The sequence below is a fragment of the Helianthus annuus genome, chromosome 9 (assembly GCF_002127325.2).
Source record: "Helianthus annuus cultivar XRQ/B chromosome 9, HanXRQr2.0-SUNRISE, whole genome shotgun sequence".
In the NCBI taxonomy this organism is placed as follows: Eukaryota; Viridiplantae; Streptophyta; class Magnoliopsida; order Asterales; family Asteraceae; genus Helianthus; species Helianthus annuus.
The window spans coordinates 32565251-32590689 of NC_035441.2; the positions used below are offsets into that span (position 1 = coordinate 32565251).

The window sequence follows — 25439 nt, forward strand, 5'->3', positions numbered from 1 at the left end:
GAGCATGTTGTAAAGCAAGAACTCAAACACACACAAATAGTACAAATAAAGCAACTCATCAAATTATTTATACGATGTTGTCAATGTCAAAAACAAATCCAAACCTGAATAAGCTAAGAAAAATATTAAACCCTACGAACCGTTCACTTAAAGAAAGCCACCTAGACGCTCATGCCTTGAACCATGTGCAGCCGCCAAAAGGCGGCTGCCTTCTCCGTGCGTCCCTCCTGTCAAAACTTCTCTTCAAAACCGCCGTCCAATCCCCCAAAACTGCCGTCCAACTCCTCCCATTCTCTATTTATCATTTATTATTGGGTTTTGTGGTGGCCCAATTTATGTAATTTAACGTTGCAGCCCAAACATAAATTTAATGCAAATAGTTTCCACTAGATCCATCCTTGTCTTTGCAGCAGCAGTTCTTTGCTCTTTCTTTTATCATCCAAAAGTGTCACATAATAGTTCTAATACACAAACTCCTTTTGGTGAGATATGTAATACATTACTCCATGTGAACATCTATTTCAATTAAGTGTATTGAAGCAAATTTGATTTTCATCTAATGTAGAGTTCGTATCTTTATGATCACTTTTCTAGTTTAGAAGCTTTAATTACAATAACTATTAATTTATTACGTATAAACCTACAGTAAAGAAAAATTAATAAAAAACAAACATGTTATAGTATTATCAACGAATTTATTCTCTAGTTAATATACAATAAAGTGTGTCTAGAATGCAACGATCAATATTTTAACAATAATAATACCAATAATAATAATTATAATCTTAACAATAAAAATAATATTTTAACAACAATAATAATAATAATATTTGTTTATAATAATAACAATGGTAATTATTATTATAATTTTAACAATAATAATATTAATAATTCAAACAATAATAATAATAATAATAGTAATAATAATAATAATAATATTTTAATAATAATAATAACAATAATTATAATTTTAACCTGATTAATTTGAAACGGATTGCCTGGGTTAAGAGGGTTGATTATCATCATACAGTGGTTTGTTCGGAGGCTCATCACCGTATCCATACGGATTACCTTGTTGCACGTACGAATATTCACACCCGTATCCTTAATCAGGATACACTTGATGCGTCGGGTAATATGGTTCATCAACAGGTGGAGTCGAAGCCTCGTTCTGGCAACTGTATCTTTTGATCAACAGGGACGCAAGAAACAACCTCCTCCTCATTAGCATCATTCACACCACACGAGTCATTAGAATACTGCTTAAAGAAATAATTGTTGTCCCCAAATGATGCCATTTTAGCTCCACAGTCGTGCGAGAAGTTATAACCGATGAAATGAAGAATGAATGCGTGTTGTTTTGAATTCGTAGGCAAGGCAGATGAATGTCTAAATACTAATTTGAATTCACAATTATCAGCCTCGTATAGTTCTATACGCGGCGTATACATTTATTCACGTGCCTAGACAACATCGTATCAATGCCAAATTTGTCTGACATACCCTGCGTATAGCTCTATACGCAGCATATAGATGCTTCGTGTATACTGGCTGCTTATAGCTCTGTACGCAGCGTGTGTTAGACAAATTTGACATTGTACAAGGTTGTCATGTACCTACCTTGTACATATCCAGCGTATAGAGCATTACGCAACATATAGATACCTCGTATACAGGCTTCGTATGGCTCTATACGTAGCGTATATATAAATGATTTGACAGTGTACCAGGTTTGACTGAGTGGTCATGTACGTAACTTGTACCTACGTTGAGTATAGACCTATACATAGTGTATAGGTGTAACCCTATACTCTGCCTATAGAGCGTAGGTACATGTAGGGTTTTGTGTGCAAATAGCCAATGTTGGTGTGCCAATACGTGGACCCTATAGAAAAACCAGTTAACTGGTATGCGCACCTCTACATTTTGGATATGTCTACTGTTAAGATTTAACTTAGCCCAATATAGCCCTCTTTTAGTTTTATCTAAGCCTAATCAGTCCATTATCAGCAGCCCAAGTTAGCCCAAAAACCAGTTAACCTAAACCCGATTTGAATTGAGCGTCTTATTCACTTTTTGGTTTTGTTTGAACCTTAATGAATTCGGGTTGGTTTGGTTTTGGTTACACCCGAATAAAAACTCAATTCGAACAAACTGAATCAAGTAACCCAAAAACTAAACCGATGAATAACCCTTACATTTGGAACTTTAATTTTTCTAGTGTTCTAATTTAAAATACCTAAGAATCTCTATATGTCATCCAATGAGCATCTTCATTTTTCTTGTGTTTTTGCAGGCCTGAAACAAGCTTTTTAAATGAAATTGTTGATATAGTTTACACTAAATTAGATCGTAAAGATGTTTATCTTCCACTCAACATAACGGGGATGACCACTCGCTATGAGGAGATCAAATCCTGGTTAGATCAGTACAATCTTGAATTTTTAGCAATTTACGGCATGGGTGGAAGTGGCAAGACAACACTAGCCAAATATATATACGACTCAAATCAAAATACTTTTGAATACGTGAGTTTTGTTGAAGACATTGGTAGCAGATGTAAAGGACCACATGATTTACTTAAACTACAAGAACAACTGCTCAAAGATATTTTAGGGGGGAAAAAGAGAAAAATACCTAGTGTTTCTCGAGGTACATGCATGATTGAGGAAGTCTTGCAAACAAAGAGAACTCTCATTGTTCTTGATGACATTGTTGATCATAAGCAATTAGTTGCTCTTCTGGGAACAGGGAAGATTAATGCACAAAGCAAAATTATAATTACAACCAGGGAAAATACAGATACCTGGTTTGACCATTCATATTGGAGGTGTCAGAAGTATGAAATGAGATTATTGAATGATGATGAATCACAAGAGCTATTAAGTCGTCATGCATTTGGGTCCAAAATTCCCATGGCGGGCTTTAAGGAGCTTGTACTACAAGCAGTACAATATTGTGAAGGAAATCCTCTAGCTCTTGAAGTTTTAGGCTCATCTCTATTCAAGAACAATACCATCTCACATTGGAAAAGTCAATTGAATTTATTGGAAAAAGATATAGATTCTCGACTTCATGGTGTACTTGTTAGGAGCTACATGTCATTGCCATATAACTCTGAAAAAGAGTTGTTTTTGCATATCGCTTGTTTCTTTATAGGCAAAGACATGGATTATGTGGTAAAGATATTGGAGCCTGATTACTCTGCAACATCTGGGGAAATGGGGAAATGGGTAAAGATATTGAAAGATGTCTTCTTTCTGTTTCACCAAACAAAAAGCTCATAATGCACAGATTGCTTCAAGAAATGGGGAAAAACATAGTCCGCCACGAATCGATAAAATCCCCTGCAAAGCGTAGTAGAGTTTGGCTTAATATAGACACTTATAAGATATTGAGCAAAGGAAAGGTAAGATGCTTATCATCTAACCATTTTTGTTTCCCCTTTTTTGTCCTTCTAGTTTATCTATCTACTATAGTTTCAAGCTTTCTCCTTCTAGGGTTCAAAAACGGTAGAAGGTTTAGCACTAGATATGGAAGTGCTGTTGGAAGAGAATTTTGCAATCAAGGTAATTTAGAATAAGTAATAGTCTAAAGTTATGCTTTTGACTTTTTAATTTGTTTTTATAGGTTTTATACTACCTTGTTATGTATATATTTGATAAAAGATGTAAAAAAAGGCTTTTTGCAAGCTCTTTCAGTATATGTTAAGGATTTGTTATAACAAGTTTCATAGGGATGGATCGAATATGTGCACAAGGACCTATGACATGCTCATGTGTGTCAGACTTTACTAATTAAGTTTCGCCATGCTAATTTTGCAGGCTTCGGAGCTTAAAACAGACTCACTTAGAAATATGGATCGCCTAAAATTGCTCCAGCTAAATTTCGTGGAACTCCATGGATCCTATGAAAATATTTCTGAGGATTTAAGATGGCTCTGCTGGCTTGGATTCCATTTAAGAACCATACCCTCAGACTTATACATGGGAAACATGGTGGCTATAGATATGAGCTATAGTAACCTGGAAGTATTTGAACCCCCTATGGTAGTGAATCCAGTATCTTCTTTTGTTGCTTCTTGTGTTTTAATGATCTTTAAGAAACTATACTTTACTCACTTATTGTATATGACTTATGCTGCAGGTTCTTCAGTCATTGCAGATTCTAAATCTTAAAGACTCACACAATCTATTTGAAATCCGCAACATATTCAAGATGCCTCATCTTGAGACTTTAATTCTTTGGAACTGTTACGAATTGCATAATGTTTGTGAAACCATTGGAGGCCTTAAAAGTCTTGCAACATTGAACATGATAGGGTGTAAAAACTTATTCAACAGGGAGCAAAACAATCTGTTGGGAGCTTCTACTTCTGGTGAAGTTCTTACAAAACAACCTACTTTTTACTTCCCACTTTCATTACATCGGTTATTCCTCAAAGACTGCAATCTTGAGTATACTGATTCTTTTTCTTTGGGTTTCAAAATACAACCATATTTGCAATACTTGAATTTAGGCAATAATTTATTTGAGTTCATCCCTTGCTACAATCATCTTAAAAGTCTTCGGGTTCTTGATTTGAGTTTTTGCTCTAGACTCAAATGCCTTCTATGTCTCCCTAGAACACTTGCAGAACTGTATATATATTATTGTGTGTTACTAGAGAGAATAACTTTCGAATCACATAGATTCACTTTGCATGAGTTCGGTTATGAAGGCTGTAATAGTTTGTATGAAATTGAAGGCTTTATCAAATTGGTATTAATAGCTAATCTAACTGAAAATGATTTGGGACACTTGAAGTGGCTACAAGAATATAAGAATCACCAGATGTGCCTTGTTGGTGATGATGAGCTCACATTAGGCAGAAGTAGCCAAATCCAGGTTCGTTGTTTCTCTATGAAAAACATCATAAATGTACCATCTGCAAACTAATCATATAGAATAATTGAGCCTTTTGTTTGTGTGGCACAGATGCTGTTTGAATTTGGTATGATGAGCACATCTCTGCCGGATATAAAAGATCCCAACATAACACCTACGTATATATCAGAATCAACGTCTTTGTCCTTTGAAGTTCCTTCGTGTCCCATAAATAAGACTCTTAAAGGAATTAATGTAACTTTTAAGTATGCAGTATCAGGTGATGATTGGGTATGGTTTTGTAAAGTCAGTACGAGCAATGGTGTTGTTGATATGATGTACAACCCTAAAGTCTTTGGCAAACCTGAATCTGGGAAAGTATGCATATGGTTAAGCTATTGGCCAATCGGGAAGGTATTGGACATGGGAGACACAGTTAGCGTGTCTATTGTTGTCATTAGCGGATTGGAGGTACATGAATGTGGTGTGAGTCTTGTGTACTGTGATCATGAAACCTTGGAAAATAACATGGGATGGGCCGAAATTGTTGGGGTAGATTTGACTGATTTTAAATTAAGTACCGGAGCGTACTATCTTTGTCGGCGTGATTTCTTTTCGTTAATGGAGGTTGGTAGATTAACTCCTGACTGGTTTAGGATTTTAGTCGGTGATGCCATTGACTACACTGGTATGTCCTTGGATCGTGTAAAGCTAATTGTTCATGTTTGTATTTAAATCTACGCTGAAAATAGAGAAATTTTATCATATCTTCTCTTTTTATTTATGTTGCAGAGGTAAGAGGATGGAGAAAGACAGGTCGGCCAAAACAGGTGAATGATTCATCATTTACCGAGCTGAAAACTATTAGATGTATCATCGATGGTCCTGAGTTGGTAAGTTTGCTATGTAACATTGGTTACTTTGTATCTACTTGTTACATGAATAAGATGGATAGGACCTTTGTGATTAAGGTGTCTATAAGCTTTTTAAGTTTAATAGACTTACTTTTTATTTCTATATTATCCTCTGAATGTTATGCTACTTCACATTCGTCATGTTGTCTTGGTTTCGATTAGTAACGATCCGAGCTACGCTAATCTGGGCTTTGGTGTTTATGATAAACAAATAGGAGCATGTTTACAAGATTGCAGAGATGTCCAAATCTTCTATTGATGATAAAACTGTGGCATTCACATCAAGCTTGCTTGAGAGGGGAGTGCAGTCTAGCACTAGATCTGATTTAATTGATAAAGCAATAGAGGTAATTGAATAAGTTTATTATAAATATAAGAGCTTAATGTGCAGTTGTGTAGTAAATTAAGCCTCTCACCTGTACTCAGGAAATTTATGACGAGCGATATGGGTCTGGCGATGAGAAGTTTGGCAATTTTATATCTACTGCTGATGAAATCACGATAGAGGAATCTGATCTTTACCCACATGTAAGTATGTCTTTTTCAAAAAAAAAGGTGTTAGTGCATATTAGTGTGTGTCCATCGCTGTTCGAATAGACATGGTGTAGTCATATGCTGAATAGGTTAATTTGTGTTAAAGTATACGTGGTGCAAATGATTAGGCCAATTGTTTGGGGACGTAAACAGTTGGACCAAATGTTTAAAGTGATTGTCCTTAATGTTCAGCCATCACTATAAATAGTCTAATCATTTGCATTTCTTGATATACATAATTGAGGAAGAGTAATTGAGAGTGACGTGTGTGTGTCTGAGAGTAATTGGTGTGTGCTGATGTAAACTATTTCGGTATTGATACAATCTGTGGCGGTTCGTTCACGTTTATTCATCAGTTTTTCCTATCTCAAACATACTTTGTTTATCAAATTCAACCGGACTCTCTGTCCTAGCCGAAGGGCATAAGACATATTACAGGAGTAAGTGCTTTGATTTCTGGTTGACGTCATTAAAGTTAAAAAAAATTCATTCTAAAAGTCCATTTAAACCTTTATGATCCGATCTCTAAAATACCAAAAAACTCGATTAACTAATAAATAATATGGTAATAATCTAATACCAGGAATAATAGTTGTAGTGATAGTAACAAAAATACTATAAAAATATAAGAGAAATGAAATATATATTAAAGTGCCGGCAGGTTCAAAGCCACAACATCCTCTTATTAGGTGGACTGCCCATTCATTAATCAATGCAAATGGTTTGTTATCTTAAAAACACTTTTAACTTTTTTTTTCTTGGCATAAAATATTAGTGACTATTGCGGAGTTAGTCACTTATTTTTGTTTCTTATAGAAAATTGATAAAGCACAACGCCAAACTTGGTTGACTAAGTGGGAGGGGTGGTCATCACTTGCAAAAATTCCATCACTCATAACATCTAATCAAGTTACGCCATGTCATCAACCATTATTCTGTCACTCACAACCTTTTTTAGTGACAATGGTCATCACTCACAACACCCAACAATAAACCCTCACACCCCCTCAAATCCATTTATCACTCAATACCCCATAACGCGTGAAATATATCACGCACTACATCCATCACTCGTTGAAATATATAGTGGCGGTGATAATCTATATTGTCCACACGTTGAACATTGGTCATCACGGAACATCACGTGTTCCACCCCCACTGCCCTAACTATGCAATATTCAGTAATATTTTGTTCTCGTCGTCTCATCTTCGTTATTGATTTTCTTGTTATTTGTTCAGGAACAAAAAGAGAGCGAGGGCATGTGTTGGTGCACTTGTGTCTGTACTTTGTCTGTATTCAGTCTGTATGTAAACGATGTCCTAAATCAGTCTGTAAGTTGACCAAGTCAACTATCCTCCTAGTTTGACTTGGACAACAGGATGTTTGTCTGGATCGAAGGATAGCCTCGAAGGATACGCACCATCCTTCGAGGTGCTCGAAAGATATGGTTCGACCATTAGACATCGAAGGATGATCCTTCGATGTCCACGCTGATCGTTCGAGCTCCCTGTCATCGATAGATGATCCTTCGGACCATCTATCGATCCTTCGACCAAGACCTGCTGTGTATGGGTATAAATACCCATGCAGTGTGTTAGTGTGAGACATATGCACACTTAGAGAGTTAGAGAAACTCTGCTGGAAAACACACACACACACACTTTAGAGAGTTTGCAAACAAGATTGTAAACATTGTGCTTGTAACCGTAAACCTTCATACGTATTAATACAGTGGTGTTAATCGGTGAACTTTGTGTGTTCTTGTGTTTGTTCTTGCATCATTCCGGTTTGCCCGCTAGCTTGGATTCCGCACTCGCTAGTGGGTTAGTATAACAAGGTTTAGGTTTGTTCTCGATCCTCCGAGAAAAGGGACCTACAAGTGGTATCAGAGCCTCGCTCTTTACCTTGTTTAAAACCGGTTTGTTCAAGATTCTTGGTGTGTTTGGACACTTGGCTTAGCACCCGTTTTTGGTAGTTTTCTGCATAAAAACGCGTACTAAACCTATCGGGAGTGTTCGGGGTCGGTTTGGGTAACATAAAAATCGTTTTTGTGAAACCTTAATTTTTCCGGCCATATCTCCGGTGTGTTTCCGGTGACCAGTTCTTGAAGATAAGGTTGCTTATTTTGGCAAAATTTTTGAAAGTCAATTGTTTGGTGAAAAGTTGTTGCAGAACCATCCTTTCTGCCGAAAGTTGGTACATCAACACATCACCCTTTTTCACCAACCCGTCGTACTTTGTGTCAGTGTGTCAGAGCTGTCGAAAGATATCCTTCGACATCGAAAGATATCCTTCGACATCTTTCGATCAAAGGCAGCTCGAAAGATAAGCATCCTTCGAGTAGTCTTTCGAAGTCTAAGGGTTATCCTTCGTAGTTGGAATCTTTTCGAAAGTTGGTTGTCCGAAAGATAAGGATACATCTCGAAAGATAAGGATCTTTCATTGTGAATCCTTCGAGATCAGTATTCGAAAGATATAAATCTTTCGAACATTGAATCTTTCGTGATAATCAGTCGAAAGATAAGGATCTTTCATTGAGAATCTTTCGAAGACTATTGCTCGAAACTCAACAGTAATCTTTCGATCACTGTTGATCCTTCGAACAAGTCTTGATCTTTCGATCAGATTGTATCTTTCAATTGTTGTCTGTTTGTTGTTAACAGTTTGTGGTGTGTAGGTTATTTGTTAATTTTTGATCACAATGAGTTGCACAAGTCCTTGGGATTGGAGTACGGATCCACAACCAGATCTGAAACAGATGTCGATGGCTGAATATATGACGAGTGCCATTCCAAAACAACAACAATCAATAAGTTCGTGTCAATGGGCTTTGGTATCCAATCAAAGTCAAAGTCTTCAGAATCTTCTGATTAGTGAGAGTGAAACAGGCAGTAACAATCGTCCACCAAAGCTGAACCACATGAACGATTTTCCATCATGGAAAGGCCGATTTCACACATATGTTCAAGGACAAAGCACCGACCTTTGGATGTGTTTTGTCAATGCATTCAATGAAAGTCTTGAAAGTAGAGCATCCACTTCAGAAGGTTACGCCAATATGCTTGAAAATGACAAGAAGGCTTATGAATTGGAGAAAAAGGCATATGCCATACTTACTCAAGCACTCAACAAAGACATCTACCATCAGTTTTCATATTGCAAGACCACGAAAGCATTGTGGGATGCCTTAGTTGCTAGAGGAGAAGGCAATGCAGCTGCTCGAAAGTCTAGGCATGATTTGTTGAAGAAAGAATTTGAATCTTTTCAGTTTTTGGAAAACGAGACTCTGAATGATATGACCACACGTTTCTATCATTTGATTAGTGAAATGTGTGCTTATGGGGTGGCAGCTACTCAACAAGACATGGTGAACAGGTTTGCTGACGCCCTACCCCCAAAATGGAGTTCGTTTATTGAGCTGTTGAAGCATACTAAAGCTCTAGATGAGATTAACATCTATGAGTTCATTCAGAAGCTGGAACATAAAAATGATGAAGAAATTAGGAAAGCAAGGCGTGCTCCAGCTCCTCAAAATACAGAAATGTATTTGCCTGGTTTTGGTCCTTCAGCTAGTTCTGTTCAGCAACCGAAGCTTCAAACTGCTTTTGTGTCCAATACGAGTTCTTTTCCATTTCCTCAATCAACAGCTGCTCCACCACAACCTCAATTCGATCCGAGGTCTTACATTCCTGTTCCAACACAGCCACAACCACAACCTCAACAACAACAACAGCAAGCTCACTATACAAGCAATCCTCAACCTCAATCCCAAAGTCATCACACAATCCGAGTCGACAACTCAAATCTTTCACACCTTAGTATTGAAGTTGCTAAGGAACATATGGAAATTATCAACACCATGGTCAGTGCTTACTGTGGTTTGGTAGCTGGTCAGCTTGGAAACATCAACATGACCAATGAAGATTATGATCAGATCGACAAGGAAGAAATGGAGTTGATGGATATTAAATGGGCTTTTGCTAGTGCGGTTAGAAGGGCAAAAGATTTCATGGCACGAACTGGAAGAACTTCGTTGGAAGGAAAGAAAAACACGAAGTATGGGTTTGATATTAATGCCGTCACGTGCTTTAATTATGGCGAGAAAGGGCACTTTAAACGTGAGTGCACTCGACCAACAAAACACGGCAATCACAACCCGTTCAGAAACCAGACTAATGCGAATGCCCAACAAGAAAACCGTGAGAGGAGGATGGTGGCAGTGAACAACAATCAGGGACAGCCTGGAGCTACCAATCACAATCGGGCTTTGGCTGTTCAAGCTGATGAAGGATGTGACTGGTCAGTGCAGTTTGGTGAAGGTGATCAAGGAAGTGGAACTGCATTGTATGCTAAAGTCATCGAGCAGGTTCATAAAGAAGAATCTTCTGGGAGCGATGACAGTTCTGGTTATTCGGGCAGTTCGGATGAAGAAGGCTCTGTTTCTGGGGATAATCACTCAGAGCCTGATGTGAATGAAGAAGGAGATGATGATATACAGGAGCTACTGAATGAAGCTGATGAGCTTAAATGTCAGAAATCAATTCTGATTAGGAAGGCTGCTGATACATCAATGGAAATGGAAAAGCTATTCTCTGAAGATGGAGCTTTTTCTTTTCAAACTGCCTTTATGGCAAATGGTTCAGCCTCTACTAGTCAGGTAACTTCTGAACCTCCTGCTCCTAGTATTTGTAAATCATGTGCAGAGATGAAGCTTGAATCAGAAAAGCTTCATAGTCATAATCAGAATTTGGTTATTGAACTGTCAAAATGCCAAGAGGCAAACATGGCTTTAACCCGGAATGAAAAAGAATTTAAATCTGTAATAGAAACATTAAAGAAAAATGTGTCCGAGGTTAACAAAGTAGTTTACCACAAACAAGTAAGTATAAATGAGTACATTAACCTTGTGGAAGAAACTAAGAAGCAATTAGCCATTGCCCAATGCAAGCATGATGCGATCAAACAGAAATTGGATAGTTATTCTAACTCCCGATTTGTGCTTGATCACATCATAGACGTTCAACAACTGAAAGGTAACGTGAAAGGTGTAGGGTATAAGGCGTGTCCACCCCCTTTGATGGACAACTATACCAAGATGCCTGATGAAGAGGAAATGCCCCGGTATGAACCCAGTGTGCCTTTGAACTTTGAGGAATTTTCTACTGGCCTAGGGTTCAAACCGGAGAATTCTGAAAATACATCCACAGAGCAACAGGAAGCTTCAACATCCATGAAACAAAGTCCTCCAATCATCGAGGACTGTGAGTCATCGGATGATGAATCAGAAGTGGATGTGAGTGAACAGGATAACTCACTTAACAAGATGAAAGGAGTTGTCATTCCCATTGAGAATCACATCCTTTGTGATCCTGATACTCCTGAGGCTTCATCTGTTGAGAAGCAAGTGATTGATCCTGTCAAGGTTGATAAGACAAGTGTGTCTACTGTTAAAAGCAGTAATGTGTTGTACACTTTGGTTGGAGATAATAAAATCTACTCAGATCATGTTTTTCCAATTAAAAATGTAAATAAATCTTTGATTGACAAAGTCTTTGAAGACAATACAAACAAATTTTTGGGAAAAACACTTCCGGGAATTGTGGTAACACAATGTGATCCAATTCCTAAGGCTGAGATTAGGAAACATTTTGGTAATCAAAAATCTCCAACCACTCGACAACCTACTGCTTCTAAAGGTAAACAACCAATCAATCGAGCTCAAAAGCCTGAAACAACAAGAGCTCGAGTTCAAAAGAAAGAAAAGGATGTCAAGTTTGTGTCATCCAAGGGTACTGATAAGATTGAAACTTTTGAAAACAAATCTAATACAGATTTTGTAAAACAAGTCACAATCTTAAAACGAAACAGTGATAACAATTACACTCAACACACAAACGGGTGTGATGAAAAGGCTAGTACCTCTGGGTCCACGACCTCAACATCTGGTAGTCGATCAAGTTCTCCTAAGTCTGTTGAAAGGAGAACTTGTTTCAAATGTGGAGAAATTGGGCACATTATCAGAAATTGCCCAAATGCTCCAAAGAAGAAGTTAGTTGAGAAGGCTTCACCTGAAACAGTTCACCCTCAACGTCGGTCAGTTTCACCTAAACAAGATAAACGAACTGTAAAAGAACAAGAAACTAAACAACGACGTAAGAACATAAAAACTGTTGAAAAAGCTTTAAAATCTGAAGTTAAAACAGTTCAGAAGGAACCAAGTGTGTCACAACCTGTTAAACCAGAATCTTCAAAAACTGGTAGGCACAGACAAACTTGGTTACCTAAGTCGGGTGACAGTTCAGGGGGAGCAGTTGTTCTTGAAAACCATCAAGAGATAGAGCTTACGTATCGTGATGCCAAGGGACGACCCAAGACCACTAAGGCTTGGGTCCCCATTCTCAACTGATGTGTTTATTTGACATGTGCAGGATGTTCTAGGAGGAACTATTAATAGTCATTGGATTGTTGATAGTGGAGCATCCAGGCACATGACTGGCGACTTACGGCTCCTGTATGACGTGAGAAATATTAGAGGAGGGTATGTTGCTTTTGCGGGTGATAAAGGAGGGTACATCACTGGAGAAGGAAGTATCTCCAATGGCATCGTGTGCTTTGATAAGATCAATTATGTGAAGCAAATTGATCACAATCTTCTCAGTGTGTCGCAAATCTGCGATAAAAAGTTCTCAGTGATTTTTGATGATGCTGGCTGTTATGTGCTGAAGCCTGGTTTCAAAATTCCACAAGAATGGGTTCTCTTATCGGCTCCGAGAGTTAATGATCTTTATATTCTCGACATGAGCCAGGCGATTACAACATCTGCACAAGTTACTTGTTTTGTCTCAAAAGCCACAGAAAAGGAGTCTATATCTTGGCACAGAAGAATGGGACACATTCACTTGAGAAAAATGAACCATTTGGTGAAAAATAATCTTGTGAATGGTGTGCCTGTAAGAAGTTTTCATCTACAAGATATCTGTGTCTCTTGCCAAAAGGGGAAGCAAACGAAGAAGTCTCACCCTTTGAAGAAAATCAACACTGTCAGCATGCCTCTCGAACGTCTTCATATGGACCTTTTTGGACCTATGAAGCACAAGACAACGTTTGGTGATGCTTATTGTTTAGTAGTTACTGATGACTACTCTAGATTTTCTTGGGTATCTTTTATGGCACACAAAAGTGAAACTCCTGGCATCCTCAAGGATCTTCTTACAATGTTGGAGAATCTCTATACGTTGAAAGTGAAAAGGATCCGAAGCGACAATGGAACTGAATTCAAGAATCAAGTTATGGATGAGTTTTGTACTTCTAAAGGCATTCTTCATGAGTACAGTTCTCGTTATACTCCACAACAAAATGGTGTCGCTGAGAGGAAGAATCGAACTATTATTGAAACTGCAAGAACAATGTTAGTAGAGTCGGAACTCCCTATTCAATTCTGGGGGGAGGCGGTATCGGCTGCATGCTACACGTTGAACAGAGTTCTTACAGTTAAGAGACATGGCAAGACTTGCTTCGAACTCCTTCAGAGAAGGAAACCGGATCTTTCTTACCTTGAACCATTTGGTGCTCCTTGTACTATGATTGAACCGGATGGAAAGTTTGGTGCAAGAGCTATCGAGGGTTTCTTCCTTGGATATGCAACTCCGAATTTTCGTGTTTGGAATCTAGCTACCAAAAAGATTGAGCTATGGAGTGAAGTTAGGGTTCAAAGGTACACGAGTCCTGTTAGGGCTCCGGGTGATCCGTGGATGTTCGATTATGATGGATTATTTAACTCCTTCAATCTGCCAACCTTTGACGAAGAATCAGCAGCGGCTCGAATGTTGTTGGAAAGTGACAACGCTGCTGTCTCGCCATTGGTTAGACCTATTGTTGTTGATCCTCAAGCTTCTACGTCAGTCAACAATATGGTTCAAAATGAGGTTTATGAAGATGCTGCTGATTATAATGACTCTTCTGAAGATGATGAATATCATGATGCAGCCGAAGGATCTTCAGCTCCAGCTGCTCCTGTTCAAGGTGCCTCTGGGGATACACCTCATACGCAGAATATAGATACTGCTGAAGGGAATGCATCCACTTCTAACCACATTCCTGGTGTGGAGTTGGTTGTTGATCTTAATCTGAACAATTTGGGTATCAATGCTCGTGTGCCAGATAATCCTGAAATGCGGATTCACGATACCCATCCCCAGCAGAATATCATAGGAGATGTCCATCGCGGTGTGCAGACGCGTAATCAGCTGAGAAACAACCGGAATGCTGGTTTGTATTCAGCTATAAGAGAGTCTGGTCAACAAAATGACTGGTCCTTCGCGTGTTATGTGTCACAAGAAGAACCAAAGTCGTGGAAAGAAGCATTGAAAGACTGTGCTTGGGTTGAGGCCATGCAGGAAGAATTACAGCAATTTCACAAGCTGGGTGTTTGGAAGCTTGTTGAAAAGCCTGAGAACTACAAGAAGATTGGCACTCGATGGGTCTTCAAATGCAAGAAAGACGACCGTGGAGTGGTTATTCGAAACAAAGCTCGTTTAGTCGTTCAAGGTTTTCGTCAGATAGAAGGAATCGACTACAACGAAGTCTATGCACCAGTTGCACGTCTGGAAGCTATTCGGATCTTTCTGGCTTATGCCTCATTCAAAGGATTCAAGGTTTACCAGATGGACGTCAAAAGTGCATTTCTACATGGTGTGGTTGAAGAAGAGGTATATGTCGAACAGCCTCCAGGTTTTGAAGATCCTGTTCATCCCGATCGGGTTTGGTTGCTCAACAAAGCTCTCTATGGTCTTCATCAAGCACCACGAGCTTGGTATGCAACCTTATCTACATATCTGCTGGAGAACGGTTTTCGAAGAGGTCTTATCGATTGTACTCTCTTCATCAAAGAACAAGATGGAGATCTTCTTCTGGTTCAGGTATATGTTGATGATATTATTTTCGGTTCTACTAATGATGTTTTGTGTAGGAATTTCGAGCGCATCATGCAGGATAAGTTCGAGATGAGTGCTATGGGGGAAATGAATTTCTTTTTGGGCCTACAAGTGCAACAAACGAAGTCTGGGATATTCATCCATCAGACTAAATATGTTGGAGACATCTTGAGCCGGTTCCAGATGTCCGATGCAGCGCCTATTGGTACCCCATTGCCAACTAATCATGGAATTACTCCTGACTTGAAGGGTGAACCTGTTAGCCCTTCATACTATCGCGCGATGATCGGATCCCTTATGTATCTCACAGCATCAAGGCCAGATATAATGTACCCAACATGCCTGCTTGCCAGATATCAAGTCAACCCGAAGGCCTCACATCTTGCAGCTGTCAAAAGGATTTTTCGTTATTTGAAGGCTTATCCAGACACCGGTCTGTGGTATCCTAGGGATAATAACTTTGACTTGGTCGCATTCAGTGATTCTGATTTTGGCGGATGTAAAATCGACGGCAAATCCACAACGGCTGGATGTCAGTTTTTAGGAAATCGCCTAGTCACCTGGCAGTGCAAGAAGCAGACGTGTGTCGCTACATCAACATGCGAAGCTGAATACATTGCTGCCTCAAGTTGTTGTTCACAAGTTCTTTGGATCCAACAACAATTGCGGGACTACGGTTTTGAATTCCTAACTACTCCTATTTACGTTGATAATTCTGCTGCTTTAGATATCACTAGAAATCCTGTGCAGCATTCAAAGACCAAACACATCGAAATCAAATATCACTTCATACGTGATTGCTTTGAGAAAAGGCTAATCGATGTTGTTAAGGTCCACACCGATGACCAACGTGCCGACTTATTTACCAAAGCTTTTGACAAATCTAGATTTGACTTCTTATTATTGGTAAATGGCATTAAGGTCAAGCAAGAGTAAAACCAACATCGGAAAATCATTTTTGTAAATATCTTTGTGTGTTTTTAAATTTATCTTAGTTTGTTGATTTTAGGGGGAGTAAATCCAAAAATCGGAAAATACAAAAACATCGAAAAATTTCAAAAACACAAAAACAATAGAAAATCAAAAATGAGTTTCCTGGAGAGCAAAAGAGAAAATGATAGTACATCAGTGGTCTATCCAAACCTCTTTATACCTTAAATGCAAAACGATAAGCAGCTCTATATAAGATGTATCGGTAGGCTCACAATCATTTTAAAGTGTGCAGGGTGATATAAATCTTAATCGACTGAAGACCAGGTGGGAACCATTCATTGGCATATGGTCTTAGTACCGAAATTTCGTTTGATAGATTGCCGAGGTTCTGAGATATTCGGTCTTTATGCTGCTTATCATCTGGGTATCATGGTTGTATCTTTTACCGAAAAATAACGGGGACGCAAGTCTAGATCTTCCATGATACTATACATACGTGTACATATTGCATACTGCATTCGACCTCAATAAGTGATAAACAATCACATGTCCAAAACAAATAAGTGATAAAATATCACATTTATCCGGGTGTCAAGTTCGTCTCTCTGCTGTACGGAAGTACTGACCTGTTCACGGACTTGCACCTGTGCCCTCATGCATACGAAAATCAAGTTCCTCATCAATAAGTGATTATATCACAAAGGACTTGTTTTCAAATCAAAATAAGTGAGTATCTCACAATTTATACGGTCAAACAGATGATAATCGGTATACTCACCGGTAAGATGAACTCTCGTGCATACCTTGATACGGGAATGTGTCGTGATGTGGATGAACACCGGTTGGTAAGTATAAACCATACATTAACGTATCCTCTAAACATGATTACATCTGATAAGTTGAGCTTAAGTGGACAACAATACCGATAATTGTTATAGGATGCTTATCTTAATGTTAACTAACTGAACAACAAGAGTGTTTTGGCATGACCGTACACTGATATGATTCTCTTACCCTCGAAACTCGCAAAAAGAATGTTTGTATATATTTATTTACTGTTTAACTTTTATTTGTTTTCTTTTTTAAACAGTTTCGTCGTTTGGTGCATATCAGCACGACATTAGCGGTGATGTCGTTTGATAACACTCAAAGGATTTTAAATTGTTGTCTTTTTATTTCAAAAACACACCTGAAATCCGTGTTTTAATATAAACTTTATAAAAGCCAAAAAGATTTTATTTCTACTTTATTTTCGATCGTACGATGTTGGAGCTCGAGTCTTCGTTACCTGAAACCTGAACGAAAACCGAATTGACTAAATCTTCATAAACGGTCGAAATTTGCAAGTTTTGAAAGTTAAAGACTTAAATTGACAAATTTATTAAACTTTCAAACTGTCGGACGGTGTTTGATTATGACATGGTCATTCGTGTGTCATTTGTTTATACTATATTCCAAGCAGTTGTTCTCATTACGCGTTTAGATTTCTTGCATGTGCAGATTCTAAAGGCAAGGAGAACATGGTCGATGACTAGCTTTGGAATGAAGACACGACGAGAAGGCGCTCTAAAGATGAAGATGATCGAGTTGCCGCTGGCCATCATCAACACCACAAGGATCTCACTTCATAAAGTTAAAGTATTTCACGAGCATAACTCAAGGGGGAGCTTATGCTAAGGGGGAGTTTGTTAACACACTGCCTACATGATACGGGTAGTTTGTTGATACACTCTCTGCTTTCAAGACGTGAAGACTTTGAAGATCCTCCGACCATGAAGACTTGAAAGGACATCAGAGTTTTGGAAACTCGAAGACCAAAGACTGTCGAAGTTCGAGACAAGTCTACATCTATAGAAGATAAAGACAAGATAAAGACAAAGCTACAGCCAAGGGGGAGTTTGTTGGTGCACTTGTGTCTGTACTTTGTCTGTATTCAGTCTGTATGTAAACGATGTCCTAAATCAGTCTGTAAGTTGACCAAGTCAACTATCCTCCTAGTTTGACTTGGACAACAGGATGTTTGTCTGGATCGAAGGATAGCCTCGAAGGATACGCACCATCCTTCGAGGTGCTCGAAAGATATGGTTCGACCATTAGACATCGAAGGATGATCCTTCGATGTCCACGCTGATCGTTCGAGCTCCCTGTCATCGATAGATGATCCTTCGGACCATCTATCGATCCTTCGACCAAGACCTGCTGTGTATGGGTATAAATACCCATGCAGTGTGTTAGTGTGAGACAGATGCACACTTAGAGAGTTAGAGAAACTCTGCTGGAAAACACACACACACACACTTTAGAGAGTTTGCAAACAAGATTGTAAACATTGTGCTTGTAACCGTAAACCTTCATACGTATTAATACAGTGGTGTTAATCGGTGAACTTTGTGTGTTCTTGTGTTTGTTCTTGCATCATTCCGGTTTGCCCGCTAGCTTGGATTCCGCACTCGCTAGTGGGTTAGTATAACAAGGTTTAGGTTTGTTCTCGATCCTCCGAGAAAAGGGACCTACAGCATGTCTAAAGCATTTGTTTCTGATGAAACTAGTCAAACTGTTCCCGATCCCGTTTCTAACACGTCCTCAGGTACTGAATGGACTCGTTATTTTGTTTAACGAGCATATAAATGTGTAAAATGTACTAGAATGTTAAGTTGTATTTTTTCGTTTTTTTCTAATGTTTTGGGGCTCGTGATTAGATGGGCAAATGGGCCAATGGCAAGAGCTCTCGAGCCCGATTCGTGGAGTTCAAGACCAAGCTTTTTAAGCCTGTTTAGCGAGCAGAATCATATCATTAGCTACTGATTATATAACTTTTTTTATTTTTTTCGTGTGTTTCTAGGTGTTATTATTGAAGAAACTCAGGGGAAACCTGAATATTATATAAACCAATGTACTGAAAACATCGAAAACAATACCAATACCAATTCTTGGTTTTCTTCTTCTTTATGGGCTTTTGTTGACTCGATACCAACCACACCAGCTTCGGTTTCAGAAAGTAGTGCACTTGTAAACAGGGCGTTTGAGCGAATGTCAAGCTTTGTTAGGGGTAAAAACGTAAATTTAGCGGCCACTGATGCCAGTGCCGCTAGTGGCAACACAACGGAAAGGTTAGAGAAACCAAAACCGTCGAGATCAAGTAGGGGTATTTTATATTTTTCTGTTCTTGGAGTATTGTGTGCTATTTTATGGGTATTTATAGGGTGGTGTATTGAATTATCAAGTAGATTTTTACGGTGATTGGTGTAGATTTTGAATGGTTTAGCCGTAGTGGTTTACTAGTGTCTTGTTGGTAACGATGGCAGCCATGAGCTAGATCGATTGGAATGTGTTCATATGTGGCAATAAAAGTCGATTCTCATACGTGGTTTACATCTTGTTTTTTTGTATCCTGATGGTTTAGGTCAGTTATTTATTGTTTATTTTGAATTAAAACAACTATAGGTGTCAATCGCGTAAGGTTAACATGTTGAACTGATAAATCTGGACACTTATGCGTGTGAAAGTTGTGTCCCGTCAATTGGTATATTGTTATAATTTTTGGTTCTCACCATAAACATGTGCTATTTAAATAAATTGGTTAAACATGTTGGAATTCATTTACTCTTTGTTGAGATTCATTTGATTGTGCAGCGGATATTGAATCACCGATAAGAATATGAACAAAGTGGATAGAATGTGAACGAGAATAAGCAAATGATCGGACAAGGATTATGGCGGGATAATCTGTCTTGGTAACTATAAAAGTTACCGGTTATTACATATATATAGGTGTGAGAATGGCGGTTGATTTTGGCGGCAATAACTGTCAAAGACAGTTTGAATTTACCCGCACAGGATCCGACCCACCATTCATAACATGATCATCCGGGATTACACTAACTAATCACTACATAATTGTACATATAACAGAACATAATAATTAAGTTTAATATTCATAATTAATATCCTCCCCTAAACTTGATTATGGTTTCATCTTCATCATCACGCTCTTGTTTGCTTCATCTACCGCCTTACGTGCTTCATTAAAATTGAAGCGACGGCGTTTCTTGTGCAGTCGCCAAGATCCTTCCCAGCTATTCCCAGCATACAACGCGTAATGTTCTGCCGTTCCTTCTTCTTGCATCGGACCATTGACACTTTTACATTTTCTTTCTTGTTTATTTCCTGCTGATGGATCTTCTTGTTGATCAACCATTTCTTTATCTTGCACCTTTTGTTGTACAGTTTTGAATTTGTAATAATACACAAGAACATCTAAATACATAGCGTAGATGACTCTAACAAAATCACCGTCTTGATACTCAAAACCGAGATCTTTCGCGATGGCCGGCCACAGGTTGTCAATGGTGACTTCTTGATAGCCTCCATCTTTTTCAACCATAACATAAAGGCTGAGTAAATCTATTCTTCTTCCATCATCGAGTACCGGTGGTATAGATCTTGAGGTTATTCCCAGTTTCTCTTTCAGAAACCAACCCACCATTATCTCGAACTTCATTTCAAGATCATGTTTGTATTTAAATACAAAATCACGATCATCAATCATGTCTAATAGGGCTTTACAGTCAGAGAATTCCTTGAATTCTAGTTCCCTTATGATCATTCGACTCCAATCAAATTCATTTTCGTTCCAAACATTTAAGGTTTCGAAGTATGAATTTAAATAGTCATTCTTATACTTTTCGTTCACATCATTCAAGTTCTGGACTTTTTGTATTTCCCTCTTCCCTAATTCTTCTTCTTTTGATAAACCGGTGATCTCATTTATTGTATTTATAACAGGCGTCGAAAACATAGGGTAAATTCTACAAGTGTCACCATTTTTCTTGACGGTGAAACCTTGCAATGATAACTGTTTCATACTTAAAACATTTCTGTCCAATTCAGGGGTATAAAAAACGCTTTGTATCTTCAGTTTTTCATTGTTGGATTTAACTTCGACACACCCTATACCCCGGATGAACAGAAAATCATTTTCACCGGTCGTCGTGTCAACACCAACCAAGTGCTTAATTCGTTTGAAAACGTTTACATTACCGGCGTAGTGATGAGAGAACGAGTTATTGACATACCAGATGTCATCCCACTGACCGCCTTCTCTGCCGGTCACTATCATTTCACTCCGATCTCCTGCATCCATCCTGTGTGTTTGGATTCCGGCATTAACCGCTTGGTTAATCAGTTGTGTTGCTTCATCATGCTCTTTTGATTTACATGAGTAGATCTGATGTCCTGGACGGTGACAGTAAAAACACAGTTTTACCCTTCGTTTGTTCTTGGCCCCTTCATGTTGTTCTTCATAACAGTGTTGACATGGTAGTGTTGAAGATGAAATACCGATTTCTGTAGGATTTCTGAACGTGGCTCTGATACCACTTTGTTGGAATTCATTTACTCTTTGTTGAGATTCATTTGATTGTGCAGCGGATAAACCCAAACCAGGCATATTTGGTGTTAATGTGAGAGTGATATTGAATCACCGATAAGAATATGAACAAAGTGGATTGAATGTGAACGAGAATAAGCAAATGATCGGACAAGGATTATGGCGGGATAATCTGTCTTGGTAACTATAAAAGTTACCGGTTATTACATATATATAGGTGTGAGAATGGCGGTTGATTTTGGCGGCAATAACTGTCAAAGACAGTTTGAATTTACCCGCACAGGATCCGACCCACCATTCATAACATGATCATCCGGGATTACACTAACTAATCACTACATAATTGTACATATAACAGAACATAATAATTAAGTTTAATATTCATAATTAACAAAACAAGTCAATTTGAACACTTGTTTATTAAACGGGTTAGACATTACAACCTAAACTTATTATTATTAATTTCTTAGAACATGTTTGATTAATTAGACATTATAACCTAAACTTATTATTGTTAATTTCTTATAACTTGTTTATTAAACGGGTTAGACATTACAACCTAAACTTATTATTGTTAATTTATTATAACTTATTACTTTTAAGGATATATTAAAAACATCACATCTAATAATTTGGTAATTGTATTACACTAGTGGGAAAGCCCGCGTGTCGCGGCGGGTGTCCCAACTGATATCAAATTCAATTATGATGCCTATTACGAACCACAACCCATTCCAGGCTGCTAACATTTTTATTCCATTTAACGACGTAAGACGTTATACACATGTTTGCCCAATCTTCTCAGCACCTTTGATACCAATCTTAACCAGAACCCCTTTGACACCTATGCTCCATCATCTAGCCCAACATCAGCTTTAAATCCAAACTAAATCTAGTCTTCAACACAATTTTGTATGGAATCTTATACCTTTTTAAATCAACAGTTCAAACATTAGTCTTTAAATTCTTCAGATCGACACCGACCGGAACCTGTGATCACATTCTTCATATCATCAATCATATTCTACCAGTTACTTCCCATATCCGCTCAAACGTTCCCTGCTTATAAGGTTTATCAACCACATCCTTGAACCTGACCACCACTGTGACTTGTGCCGAAATCCTTCACTGTAGCAAATTGTCGCCACTGGCCACCGACGGGAGTCGTCAGTTTCTCTCACTGAAAAATTATCACATGGCCACCCATTTGAGACGTTCCGTCATAGCAATTATATATATAACTTGCTTGAAATAAGACACATCCCAGATTATTCCAATCAAAATCAATTAATTCAGTACGGGTCACGTTGACCTAACAAACATTTTTGTCCATTTTTACCGTTTGGTAGTAATGAATAACGCTACAATTATGATTAAAATGTTATGTGCGTAAACTTAAATTTTAAGTGACTTTAAACCTGTTTGACTCATTCGACTGATTTCCCTTTTAAAAAAATATACTAAAAAATTTAAAAAAAAACACTAAAAATATTTGACCCGTTAAGAGATAAAAAATCCACATGGTTAGATGTGCTATTCATATGTGAATAAATTAATTATAAGAAAACAGACCCGTTACCCAACTCACTGGACCTCACGACCCGCCCACTTAGCCACCTTTAGCAAATGTTATATTTTGGTCAATATGGTTTTCTTGTATTATGAATTAATAACAACTATCGTAATAAACTATATATATATATATATATATATAAAATCATAACACAGATTGCAATTAACAAAGTGAATCTGGTATCACAAGTAAGTCCACAAATGTGAGAAACAATAAAAAGACCCCTCTAACTTAGAAAAAAATGAGTGATGAACATATGTTAAGAAAATATACTACATAATGTTCAAAGCTACTTCTAATACAACTACTTTCTAACCATAGATCAGAGGCCTTCATAAAATAAAGAACTAAGTAACTAACAACTCTAGATGTGTAGGCACAAGTGCGTGAGTGAAAATGATTAAAGCATCGTTCTAGTTCCCTTAAACTACAAGACGAATAAATATAAAAAAGCACTAACAAAAGCTACATGTACAAAACACTAAAAAGTATAGCACTACACTTGCTGTATCAGCAGTTATGGAAACTATAAAGCTATAAAAGTTCCAACAGAAAAATGTCCGGTTCACATACAGACTACTACTGAAAACCCGACACAATAAAAAAGTATATACAACTGAATACAAAAATAGTAGATTTCAAGTTTCAGTACCTGCGCACCTCATGACGGTCATGCACAAACTTTAGAACATGTAGGATTAGGCGTATATATGAGGCATCTTGACAATCTTAAAGATGGTATGTTTGATAGAGACTTAGAAGAGAACCTTTTGTTACAAGCTCATAAAATGTATACAAGTTTGAGTTATGAAGGTCCACTTGGAGGATCAAGATTAAACCTACTTCCTTGTTTGTTAACACACTAACGAGTGCGGAATCCACGTAAGTATGCAAACCAAAGCAAAAAGGAACAAGCACAAAGTAACCAAATATTCACAAAGCTTTGATTAAGTGAAGAGAATCTGTATACATACACACACAGTGTTACAAGTTTCACACAAAACTCTCTAACTCTCTTGTCTAAACTATGAAACAAATCTCTGTTTATATAGGCCCAAAACCCAGTACACTATGAACCATGATAACTGGGCTACGAACAGTCATCAAGCCCACGAAGACTAGGAGTCTTCATGGGAATCATCAACGAACCGTCCATATGCTACGAACCATAAGGGTTCGTGGTGAACCCTCCTTAACATCCAAGTTCTACGAACCATGAGGGTTCGTGGTGAACCCTCCTTACAAAACTATTCATTGTTCGTCAACAGGGATTCCCACGAAGACCTTGACTCTTCGTGGGGGGGGGGGGACCTTATATAAGGACAATAACATGCAAACACCATACATGTTCCACGAAGACTAGAATTCTTTTCCATGCACACATATGTTAAAAATGACATCATCGTGACATCATGGTGATGTTAACTCGTGGCTCTTCGTGCTTCGCGTGTCGAACTCTAGGACGCACGACGGAGGAATGTTGTGACATCGGGCTTGAACCAAACCGAACCGAGTCAAACCAAACCGAGTCGAACCGAACCAAGCCGCATTCACAAAGTGCATCAACAAACTCCCCCTTAGATGCTGCTCGTGATGGTTCGACTTTACATTGTCGGATCTTCAGACATCTTCACTTGAAACAAACAGGAGGTGTATCAACAAACTCCCCCTCGTGATGGTTTGATCTTCAAGATGTAGGATCTTCAAAGTATTCACGTTTTACAAACAGGGAGTGTATCAACAAACTCCCCCTTGAATGATGCTCGTGAATCTTTTGATTGTCAGCTACAATTCGATCATCTTGATTCTTTGATTGCATCCATGTCGTGTCTTCATTCCAAAGCTTATCATCTAATGTGTTCTCTTTGCCTTTAGCTGGTTCAAGTGTCACATCTCCACATACAACAGAGCTAAACACGTAATGAGAACAACCGCGTGAAATATAATCAAACAACACATGACACACATGAGATCAACTCTCAATCAAACACCGACCGATAACAATTTGAAAGTTAAGTGATCAATTTAGATTTTAAATTTCAAAACTTGCTAAATTTTGACCATTTATGAAGGTGCAATTGTTTTCCGGCTTACAATCAGGCTTTAGGTGGTAAAGACTCGAGATCCAACATCGTACAATAAAAAATAAATAGAAATAAAATCTTTTTGGTTATTATAAAGTTTACATTAAAACACACCTAAAATCTTTGTATTTTTTTTGAATATTTTAAAAGTAAAGACGGAAAGCAGTAAATAAATATATACAGAGGTGCAGAAACTGAAAGCAGTAAATAAA

The 25439-nt window shown here is 38.1% G+C and overlaps 2 protein-coding genes across 2 annotated transcripts in view; both read left to right on the forward strand.

Annotated features, from left to right (window-relative positions):
• Positions 1-19542, forward strand: part of LOC110875549 — a 47688-nt gene extending 28146 nt beyond the window's left edge. The window contains exons 2-12 of the mRNA XM_035976896.1: positions 2297-3409; positions 3501-3569; positions 3825-4049; positions 4147-4887; positions 4978-5554; positions 5659-5759; positions 5996-6127; positions 6207-6308; positions 7554-7572; positions 18688-18768; positions 19024-19542. Coding sequence (XP_035832789.1) covers positions 3230-3409; positions 3501-3569; positions 3825-4049; positions 4147-4887; positions 4978-5554; positions 5659-5759; positions 5996-6127; positions 6207-6308; positions 7554-7572; positions 18688-18768; positions 19024-19421 — 2625 coding nt within the window. The 5' untranslated portion in view covers positions 2297-3229 and the 3' untranslated portion in view covers positions 19422-19542. The remainder of the gene's footprint in view (positions 1-2296; positions 3410-3500; positions 3570-3824; positions 4050-4146; positions 4888-4977; positions 5555-5658; positions 5760-5995; positions 6128-6206; positions 6309-7553; positions 7573-18687; positions 18769-19023) is intronic.
• LOC110875551 (disease resistance protein RPV1-like) lies at positions 1861-3199 on the forward strand. Its single transcript, XM_035976895.1, has 3 exons — positions 1861-1907; positions 2297-3100; positions 3160-3199. The coding sequence occupies exons 1-3, from the start codon at positions 1861-1863 to the stop codon at positions 3197-3199; spliced, it is 891 nt and encodes a 296-aa protein (XP_035832788.1).
• Positions 19543-25439: the final 5897 nt, after the last annotated feature.

Coding starts and splice junctions, on each gene's coding strand:
- LOC110875551 (XM_035976895.1), top strand. CDS start 1,861: ATGTTGGTGTGCCAATACGTGGACCCTATAGAAAAACCAGTTAACTG. Junction 1,908..2,296: donor ATAGAAAAACCAGTTAACTG/GTATGCGCACCT, acceptor GTGTTTTTGCAG/GCCTGAAACAAGCTTTTTAA. Junction 3,101..3,159: donor GTACTTGTTAGGAGCTACAT/GTCATTGCCATA, acceptor GTTTCTTTATAG/GCAAAGACATGGATTATGTG.